The sequence below is a fragment of the Magnolia sinica genome, chromosome 9, assembly GCF_029962835.1.
Source record: "Magnolia sinica isolate HGM2019 chromosome 9, MsV1, whole genome shotgun sequence".
Taxonomy (NCBI): Eukaryota; Viridiplantae; Streptophyta; class Magnoliopsida; order Magnoliales; family Magnoliaceae; genus Magnolia; species Magnolia sinica.
In genome coordinates, this window is record NC_080581.1 from 90,267,526 (window position 1) to 90,278,467 (window position 10,942).

Genomic DNA, 10,942 nt, shown 5'->3' on the forward strand with positions numbered 1-10,942 from the left:
TACATCAAGGTGGGCCCCACGGTCGCTGCTTAACAGAGCTCTGTGATATCCGGCTTGACCGAACCGCTTCAGCATGGAAGCAACTTGTGAAAGCATGATAGTCCGCTTTGCCTCTGTTGAAACTCAGATCCACCGTCCACTATTGGGCCCACATGCTGATTTTCAAGATAATCGTAACCGTCCATTTTATTGAACCAATGCATGTAGTGAATCTCAGTTAAATGAGGGCATCATTATCTGTAGGTAGATATAGAATAACGTAAAGAAAATTTTCAATGGCTCTAATTTAACTTTAAAAATCAATGGTTAAGATCATTATTCAAGCTCGACTATATGAAAATATCTTGTTTATGATAGTGATACATTGACCGTTCAAATAACGGATCATCTCAGCATGTGGCCCACAGTAAGTGTCGACACATGCTAGACGTCAGTTGCGACGGACAGAAAACGAACTCGTAAAGGAGAATAAATCGTCCGCGCGGCCAATAAGAAACAGCGCACAGACGATTCTCAGAACAGAAAAACGAGAGAAGTTCGCACGAGATTCCCTGCATCAGAAGAAACCCTAGCGAAGGAAAAAAAAAAAAAACCATCGCTTTTCCGTCTCCGAAAAGGTCAGATTCTCTCTCTTTCGCCTTCGATTTCTAGGGTTTTGTTGGGATTGATCGTCGATTTGGTGAGATTGATGTTCCTTTCCTCGTATATTCTCGATTTGTAGGGTTTTGATGGCTGATTTGGTGGATCTGATGTTTGTTTGGTCATATTTTCTAGATCTGTAGGGTTTTGATTGGTGATTTGGAGGATTCGATGTTCATTTGTTCATGTTTTCTTGATTTCTAGTGTTTTGACGGCCGATCTGGAGGTTTTGGTATTTGTTTCTTCATTTTTTATTTTGGATTTCTTGAGTTTTAATGACCGATTTGGAGGTTTCGATGTTCTTCTCTCTCTCTGTCTATCTCTTTTCTCGATTTCTGGTGTTCTGATGATCGATTTGGAGGTTTTGATGTTCATTTATTCATCTTTTCTCGTTTTCTAGGATTTGATGGCGATTTGGATTTTATTCATTTTTTGCTTTGATTTTTTGGATGCTTGGAAAACTTGAGGGAAGAAAGTGTTTACTGAAAACAGATTCTCTGAGAAAGATTATGTTTGTTGTGTTTGGGTACTGGGAAAGCCATTCTAAGGGGCCGTTTGGACGGTGGCAAATGTGGCAAGTATTTGATTTACTAGTAAATCATTTACTACTTGTGTTTGGATGCTCTAATTTTCTAGTAAATCATTTACTACTTGTAAACGATTCACTAGCGAAGCCACCTTCTCATTTACCAGCAAAAAAGTGAGTTTTCATTTACTAGTAAATGAGGAGATGACAACGGCTTTATTTTTTTGAATGGAAGCCTATAAAGCAGATTTCATTTACCATTTACAGGCTATCCAAACACTGTAAATCAACTTAAAGTCAAACAGGTGATTTACTAGTAAATCATTTACAACTTATAGCCAAACAGGTGATTTACTAGTAAATCATTTACAACTTATAGCCAAACAGGTGATTTACTAGTAAATCATTTACAACGTAAAACATTTACCACTATCCAAACGACCCCTAAGGATTTTTAGAAATTGTGTTTGGTTATTGGGAAAGAGTTGGTAGGAACCTGAGAATCAAAGAATTGCTAGAAATCCTGTTGTTGGAATTCACAGGAGAGAGTTTGAATAGGTAAATCTTGTCACCTGTACCAAGATGGCATACGTGTGCCAAATCTTAGACATTCATTTGGGTGGGCCCATTATGATATGGCGTTGGCCCAAATGGTAAGCTAACCCAATCGTCATTGGGCACTTGGCAGTGCACATCAGATGATCCCAGCTATCTAATCAGTAAGCATCAAGGAGATGGTAGTTAACACAAATTCTTACAGGTCAGCATTCAATATGGGGAAGTGATTAAAAGTGATCGTGAAGATTGCCTAATATGCGATGTTTTGGAAACATGGGCCTTCATGATGGTTACCACTGTATGGAAGGCTCCTATCAATGCATCACCCTGCTGCGAGATCGCTCTACCATATTATTGTTCCCCATTCCATGTTTTCATCTCCTGTGTTCTTGTCAAGATCTTGTCTTGGATTATCTGTCGTTAGGTCGTTGCTATTGAGGGCTAAGGCTATAGTTTTGGTGATTCTTGTACTCGTTGCTCCTTGTTGGGATCACGGGTTGAAGCTAGAGCTATAATTTTGGTGATTCTTCCTAAAGGGTTTTTATATTGACCATTTAATTTTTATAGGGTTAGGAGATCTCTATACGATGGAGTCATGGAAGGGAAATGGGTTCTGCCCCAATCACTTATGTTATTTAATCTTTTGTTCTGCATTCAAGCTGTGTTTGTTACAATAAATATATATTAGATATGTACGATATCTAATATTATATGATATCCATTATTAAATTTACCATGTCCCTGACCTGGCCATATTCTCAGATTGATCTAAAGTTGGTGCATGTGGGCCCAGGTACCCATTGACAGCCCCTAGTTCTTATCTTTTTCATAGTAATCAGTATAGCTTTCCACTTAATAATTCCTATGTATCCTTTACTTTTGAATAGTGTTAATTCCCATATATCCTTATGAGTCGTCATCATTATCATCCTCGCCTTTTCCCAACTACTTGGGATCAGCTACACAAATCTTGTCCTGCCGTTCTTCTATATTTCCTTACAAGTATGAAGGAAAAATTCTAATGGCTTAATTAGGGAGTTCCCTTTTTTCCCCCAATCCTCCCAAATCATTTTTGTGTAGCATGTGGCGTCTAGTTTGTTCAGGTTGTCATGTTAGTCCAAGTCGACCCAGGACTACTTTTTGAAATGCCTGCTCCAATAAATGGAAAATTACATTGCCGTTGCACGGTGAAAGATTGAAGAGGAGATTCGCTGCTGATGTGCTGCATTATCCGGGCATTCATCAGGTGGGGCTACCATGTACTTGAACTGGCCCAAAAAAAGTCAGGGCCAGTCATCAAATTGGCCAGTTGGCCAACATGTTTTAGTTTAATACATGGAATTGGTATTTGGTAAACTTCTCTAACAATAAATTCTCTAAGAACGTGTGGGTCACTTGATGAGTGAACCGGCCTAATTTTTTTTCTGCAGGGCATGTCGGCCTCCTTGATAACTGGTTGTGCATATTTTTGGTGCTAGGGCATGTTCACGGTGGTGTGACCTGATGAATGGCGTGCTTCTCACCTGTATTTGAGTTTGCACATGCTTTCTTTCTTCTTCTTTTTTTTTTTTTCTTTTTTCCTTCTATCTTTCTTTTTTTTTTTTCCTTTTCTTTCTTTATTTTTCTTCATTTTTTCTTTTTTCTTTTCTTTCTTTTTTAATGGAAGTCCCAAGTCTGCATATGTTGGAAATTGTTCCTCCGGTTCTCCTAATGTGAACTGCCTTAGCATTTATCAAAGGTTAAATGTTCCACTTGTTTTTGGTTTGACATTACTTAGGACTTACAAGTAGCAGCTCTAGGTATTCCTGAGTTAATAAATGTGCTGTTGTGCCCTCATGCTAGTATATTGCTTCCTCTAAGTGGCATTATGTAACAAGGATCACCTCCTTGAAGTTGTCATAGAAATTACCTTTTTTCCCCTAGTTTTTTTCTTGCGGAGTACTGTAAATTGTTTTTCCTTTGCCATTACCATGCCATTCTTTATAGGTTTTAGTTTGTTGTTAATGGTATCATTTGTAGTTGATTTTTTGTTTTTTGTTTTCGAGCTCAAGTTTATTTGTTTCCTGGTGTTATGAACTTATATTTTAAGTTTGCCTTTTGACAGGGATCTTCCAAAAGATTAAGCTTTATTTCTCTTAGTCCCTGATGGCCTCAAAACGGATTACGAAGGAGTTGAAAGACTTGCAGAAGGACCCTCCTACATCCTGCAGCGCTGGTTTGCTCCATTCCTCTTCTTTTTTTTTTTTTTTCTGATGTGTTGGTTTTTGTCCTCCAGAAAAATGGCATTATCTCATTTCCTAGTCACTCTTGCATTGGTTCATTGCTTCTGGTTCAAATAGTTTCTTTTTACAATGGACAAATCTAACTTTGCTATCTACTTTGTCCATTTCCAGTGTGGCGACATTCAATTTCTGTTTTGTTATATTTAATCTTTAGCTATAAAATATTTATGACATGGTATTATGGTTTGTACACATGTTGAAAAGCATCAAAGTGCATATGAAATACCTCATTGGTGATTGGTGTTTGTTGATGTACTGGGTGGGGTGGTGGGTTGAGGGGATGGTTTCTCGGCATCCCTTCCCCTGCTTCTTTAGGTGTATCTCTTTTTATTTGGTTTAATGAGGCTTTTTGTCACCCTTCAAAAAAGGAAAGTATGTATGAGATGGGCAGATTCTGTAAAACATGCATACTTTGATGGCTTGACATCATGTGTTTGTAAGCATTCTCTACTGGGTATATATTGTTTTATTCTTTTCTGGAGGTTTTATCTTTATAGATTGAATTTCTTTTCCATTTTCATCCCATATGTTTCTTGTATAGTGGAGCGGATATCACATGTTCCATCTCTTGATGTTTTCTCTGGGAGTTCTCTAGGGCTATCTGATTGTCAATGGGGGTGCATTCGGCTTTGTATCTGATTCTCCGCAATGCCCCATTACTGGTCTTGTTGTTAGCTTTCTGTTGTTTTGCTTTTGGCTTTTGCTATCTTTTAACAAAATTGAAGCTCTCTCTCTCTCAAAAACAAAAGAAATAGATCTTACATGTTCTGTCAATAGTATGGTTTGCTTTGGGCTTTTGCCATCTTTTTACAAAATTGAAGCACTCTCTCTCTCTCTAACAAAAGATGTAGATACCTTACATGGTTCTACCTAGTTGCCTTGAATGCTGCTGCAATGCCACTATACATATTCCTCTTTCTATTTACTGAACCCAGTTGCTCCTAACCTCTTAACTTGCAATGCCCGCCAATGATGATCCTCTTAGAAGGAGAAATTTGTTCCCTCTTCTGGTAACAAATCTTTGACATTTTTTTGTGGGATACTGAAAAATAGAAGAAGGAAAAACTCACCATAGTTGTCCTAGCTAGATTGTTGTTTCATGTTGGTTATCTATTTATGTGGGAATGGTCAATATTGCGGGTCACTAAATTTGTATTTTCCCTGATTATAGGACCTGTTGCTGATGACATGTTTCACTGGCAAGCGACGATTATGGGACCAGCAGACAGCCCCTTTGCAGGCGGTGTATTTCTTGTAACCATTCACTTCCCACCGGATTATCCCTTCAAGCCTCCCAAGGTGACTACTGCTGATCTCTCCTTTTAAAGAGCAGTTGGGGACCTTTTCTTTTAATTTGAATTGTGTAAATAGAAAGAATAGTGAGGACACAGAAGAATAATTTGCAGATATTGACTTTTGGCAACTTTCTGAAAAGTCAACATTCAGAGATATGTTATAACTCTGTAAATTGGTTGAGGACTTATCAGAGTTCAGGAGTGCACTATTTTGTTTTATTTGTTTCTTTTTTATTTTTCAAGAGATCGCCTTTCCTAGCGTTGTTCTTCTGCTTGAAAATGATTTGATCACTTGATGATGATCATCATCAAAGCCTTATTGCAACTAATTGGATTTAGATACACATTCCTGCCATTCTTTGAAGTGTCATATTGTCAGGATTCATGATAAAAATTTTGCCAAATGTTACACGCCGGCTGCCAACCTGACACAACCCTCCTTTACACAGGCTTGGGGCCGGCAATGATAGCATGAAACTCTGAAAGGCGCTATGTAATAGTCAACTAAGTAGGTTGTTTAAAATCAACAAGTCCTACATAAAAAAAAAATGGAATAGGGAAATTGGTGAAGCCAAGCATGTTATGAGTTGAACCAACAAACAGTTGCAGAAAAATAATATTATTATTAAACCAGAAAATGCCTTGCATATTTTAATGCACATGTATATGGGGCAGACCGTTGTTTTAGGGCATCCATAATGGACTGACTGTCAATAGGACGAAGGACCAACCCGACTCCCATCAACCATGATCAGGTGAACCACCATGAGATTCCAACAGACATTAGAGAGCAAGGGAAGATACAGGGACCATCAACCTATAGAAAACAGAGTCTCACAATGCTATGTACAGAATAAGAAACTTGGTTAGACACACTAGGAGGGAATTTTTCCATTTTGTCAAATATTTATTCGGTACGATATCCACTGTTTTATTTAAACTTTAAAGATGAAGGGGAATCCAGCTAATTGACCTTGAATGAAAAAAAGGTGGGTTTTGAAGTTTAGGGGATAGGAAAAGGTTATATGCTTAAGGAAACTTTGAAATCAGGAATATTTGTAACATTTGAAGTTTTAACTAGGAGACAATTTTGGCATGTACTGACATCCAGATCTTGGCAGAAAAAAAAAAACGTAGAATATATTTATTTTGGATCGGTTGGTTTATTTATTCAGGATGAAGTGGAAGTTTCTTTACTGAAATAAATGGTCTTTCTCCTTTAGCTTACTCCATTGAGATATTATTCCATGGTGGATGATATAAGTCAAATTGGGTGTTGCTAGTCCTGCTCTATTTGTTGTTGTGGCTAACAGTGGGGTGTGTGTACTACTGTGCTAGCCAAAAAAAAGAGTCCTGCTCTATTTGTCGTTGCCTCTTATTATTTATATCTTGAAAGGATATTGTCCTTGTTACTCACCTTCCATGAAGTTGTTGCTGCTGATGTCAAATGTCTTTTTTTTTTTAAAAAAATATTATTATTATTGTAGTTTATGCAGTGGTAAAAGTTCTTTAACCTGCAATTTGATCTATCATCTTGAGGAAGACGAATGTGACAATGAGATTTTGTCAGTTTCCTATTTTCATTTTTGAGAAACTAAGCAAGAAGATTGAATCTATCCAATGTTCAGGTTGCCTTCCGTACAAAAGTTTTCCATCCAAACATCAACAGTAATGGTAGCATCTGCCTCGACATTCTGAAGGAGCAGTGGAGCCCTGCTCTCACAATCTCCAAGGTGACTCAGTTCTTAATCTGCCGTGCTTCTTTACAGGTCTCCTTGTTTGTAGCATACTCATTTTGCATGGTTAAGAAATATCCAACGTTTCAATCATTGATAATGCTATTACCTGGCTCAAGGTAATTCTTATGGCACTGCAGTGGTTCTAAGGTATGGCCTGGTGACTGACCATGTCGGCATGTGAGTCCTATTCGACAATCACACATCAATGGGTTCGCTGCTATTTTGTGTTGGCATGATGTTTCACCTGTCAAGGTGCTTTGTACCTAGCGGTTTGCCTGTCAACTGCCCTCCATGGCCTTACCATGCTTGCTCGCCCTTTGATGTGTGCATGTAATAGTTGTTATTGGGAATCAATACCAGATTACCATGTAGTTGCCTGGCAACTACCCCTCCATCACCCTACCATGCTTTGCTTGCCCTTTGGTGTGTGCATTTTATAGTTGGTATTGGGAATCAATACCAGATTACCAGGTGGGACTGTAATTTGCTTGTGAATGGTGTCGGTGTGAGCATGTGCCATGGTCAGTTCTGAGAGCCGAGCTAAAAGAGAGGGATTGGGTGGAACCTTTGCAAATCTACCATTTAAAAGCCAGCCCCAAATTTTTTTGGGAGGAAGGCTAAGAAGATGATATTGTAACTACGGTATCAACTTCTGTGTGTCACTTTGATAAACAAAGAAAGCAGCGAGAAGTTTCCATTTCCTTGGGAGTTGTGGATACATTAGGTGCTTATGTGGGAGCTGGTAACTGATTATAGATCACGGTGCAGCAAGTTGAAGAATTAGACCCAAATTGAACTGAATCTGAAAATAAATACCAACATAGAGGTTCTAATTTTAAAAAATCTGAAAACAAATACCAAAGTATAGATCCTAGTCTTCTCCAAGGTGTGCCACAATTGTACTCTAGCCAATCCAAATTTCAGCAATAAATTAGAATCCTTCAAAATGATAGATAAGCAGCACTTCATTGCAAATCCAGTGGTGTCACACCAATTGAGGACTGAATCCCAGTGCAAGAAACTATAAAAGGGGAAAAACAATTAGAATAAAGGATGGGTTGTACCTATACCACCATGCAAGGTTTCCTTTCTTTTAGTAATGCCATTTGCAACCTTCATGCTATAATGGCTATAATGCTGCTGTTTGAGATTCCTCCATTAACTTAGCCTTCCCCTTTTCCTCTTTTTTTTTTTTTTTTTTTTTTTTGTTTTGTTTTGTGGGTGCAGGTTCTGTTGTCAATCTGCTCACTGCTAACAGATCCTAACCCAGATGATCCTTTGGTGCCAGAGATTGCTCATATGTACAAGACTGACAGGGCTAAGTATGAGTCCACTGCACGATCCTGGACCCAGAAATATGCCATGGGTTAGATGATTTCTAGGACACTTTCTGTCTCTCCCCCTCTGTCGACAAGGATATATATATCTGCATATCATATCCTACCAAATCAGTAAATAAGAAAAAGAACAATAGATAGGTAATTCTCCAAAAGGGTGTGTAAGGACTCTGTTTGTGTTTCTTCTTTTGAGTTACATTGAAATAAAAAACTATAGATGAGAGTCTGAAGTCAGGTGCTAAGTTGCTGTAGATTATTTTTTTTTTGTTAATTTGTCCATGGTGCTGTCTAGTTGACCCAAATGCATCATTATCTACTTCTGCTGCTGCCTTCTGATGGCAGCAGTTTCTGGTGTGGTCAATTGGGTTCCACTTTGTTCTAGGCATCCATGTATTTTCTCAGATGCTGTTTCAAGACACAATAAACTTATTTTATGATGCCATAATAGCTGAGTGCTCTTTTTAAAAAGAAAAGAAAAAATAATAATAAGTGGAGTATGAAGTTGCAGAACTATTAGCTGCTATCTCATGGTTGTTTGCCTTGCACTCCCCGTCCCCCCCCCAGAAAAGAAAGGACAGAAATGTGAATACAGTTATAACTTGGGTTCGGATCCAACCTAAAGAATCCAGTTGGATTTGGGTTGTTAGGGTCTTCAGGTATAGAGGGTTACGAACTGCTGATTTGAAATCAGGTTGGTTTGGGCTGTGATTATAGACTTGTTTTGAGCACCAGAGGTTGAAATTGTGGTCACATCGGGCTCAGGTCGATGTTTGTGTTTCTCTGTAGGTACTTTGCTTGAAAGGAAGGGCCTTATTGGAATTTTGATCAAAGTTCTCTACACCCCAGCTTTTGTTAGTGCTCCTTGAAAGTAAAGGCCCATTTGGATTATAAAATCTAATTGGATTCCTACTTTTTAACTTTGCGTTGGAATTGATCAAAGTTGTCTACTCTGCAGCTTTTGATAGGGTTTGCTTGAAAGAAGGGCCCGTTTTTCGATTATAAAATCTACTTGATTTCCTACTTTTTTGTGTAGTTTATCGAGGATTTAACTTGTCTGAAGACGAGAAAAGTGGGCCATGTTTGGGAGACCAAAAAAAATTAGAGTTGCTTTTCTGGTAAGGATTAAATATAAAATCTTGATTAATGATGAACATGATATTAATAAATAATTGATTAACTGAAATGAGATGAATTCATTTTTTAGGCTTCCTGCCAAACAGGCCTTTTACAAGAATATATGCTTTGCCTACACAGGCGTGCACATTCCAATGTGTTACAAGTGCCACTTCTCTCGTCTTCAATTGCCTTCCTTGAGAGCATGCGTCCACCACCTTTGCACGTACTTCATATGCCCGGTCGCTAAATAGCAAATAGCATGATCGAGACCTGTCTAGAGCCCCGCTGTTGATGATGGGTGGGTTAAGACAGGTCTGTACCATGCTGTGTCAGGTCTAGCAAGAGTTGACATGTCTGCATCAATGGGGCCGCCTTACTCATCTTCTCCATTCGGAGGGGTTTCAGAAAACAAATTGGCAACAATAGTTAAAAAGTCCCAAGGAAAGCATGGTCCAGACCTGTTCACGACAGCTAACCAACCGACCTGAAACTTGTTGAGTCAAAATGTTAGCTTGCCACACCCAACTAGACCCATCAATATCGAAATAACTTGCCTGAGACGGCATGGTCCAGACCTGCCTAGCGCAGCTAGACCCATTGATGCAGACACGACCAGACCTGTCTAGAACAGCAGACCCATTGATGCGGACACGACCAGACCTTTCTAGAACAGCAGACCCATTGATGTAGACATGTCAATTCTTGCTTCTACCAAAAGGCCCCCAGCCGTGGTTTGGACGGATATCAGTACCCAGGAAACAACGTCCCAGTTATGAAGCAGCCAAACTACACGTGCTTCCTAAAATACGCACTATATCTTTGCTGTCCATACGATGGATCACAACCCTATCTATCCTGAGCTTCTTTCGGCTCTTGATCAGGTGGTAGGGTTGGCTATGATCCTGGCCTGGGGCCACGAAAAATCAATATTTTGAGTAGGCTCAAAATCTGCCCGTTGCCAGGGCTATGTATCATGCGGACCAGTGATCAGCGCACGGAATTAAAGAAAAAAAAAAAAAAAAAAACTAGCTTCTCTCGTCCATTTTGAACAACCGGGGAAGTTTTTTCTGGACACGGTATCTACTAATTAGTATGCACCGGATGGGATGGCTTAGATCAGCTCACATAGGCCAAGTTGCCACATGATGGATGTGTGCCTCAGGCACGTAGAATGGTATTTGAAAGTACGCGGAATTGTAAGGGGTTGGCCTCGTTAAGTGGGCCCAAATTGGGCCGATGTACTCATCAGGCAGGTCAAAAGCTATCTGAAGACAACGAACAGTTATCTTTAAAATAATGTGAGAGAGAGAGAGAGAGAGCTTTCCATCTGAAAAAGGAACTTAATATTTCTACTTTTTACATAAGGTTAACTTGTTCACTTGGAAAACATGTAGTAGAGGCTCAATAGCGGCAGCCACAACGAGTGGGTGCCTCCATCTGTAAAGAGGCC

At 39.2% G+C, this 10,942-nt stretch overlaps 1 protein-coding gene across 1 annotated transcript; it reads left to right on the plus strand.

Annotated features, from left to right (window-relative positions):
• Positions 1–454: 454 nt before the first annotated feature.
• On the plus strand, positions 455–8,602 carry LOC131256048 (ubiquitin-conjugating enzyme E2 28-like). Its single transcript, XM_058257060.1, has 5 exons — positions 455–617; positions 3,828–3,938; positions 5,177–5,304; positions 6,929–7,033; positions 8,267–8,602. The coding sequence occupies exons 2-5, from the start codon at positions 3,869–3,871 to the stop codon at positions 8,408–8,410; spliced, it is 447 nt and encodes a 148-aa protein (XP_058113043.1). The 5' UTR covers positions 455–617; positions 3,828–3,868; the 3' UTR covers positions 8,411–8,602.
• The last annotated feature ends 2,340 nt before the right edge of the window (positions 8,603–10,942 follow it).

Excerpts from the sequence above, each read along its gene's own strand:
- LOC131256048 (XM_058257060.1), top strand. The coding sequence starts at position 3,869 with ATGGCCTCAAAACGGATTACGAAGGAGTTGAAAGACTTGCAGAAGGAC. Across the intron at positions 5,305-6,928 it reads ATCCCTTCAAGCCTCCCAAG|GTTGCCTTCCGTACAAAAGT; the intron begins GTGACTACTGCT and ends TCCAATGTTCAG. Across the intron at positions 7,034-8,266 it reads CTGCTCTCACAATCTCCAAG|GTTCTGTTGTCAATCTGCTC; the intron begins GTGACTCAGTTC and ends TTGTGGGTGCAG.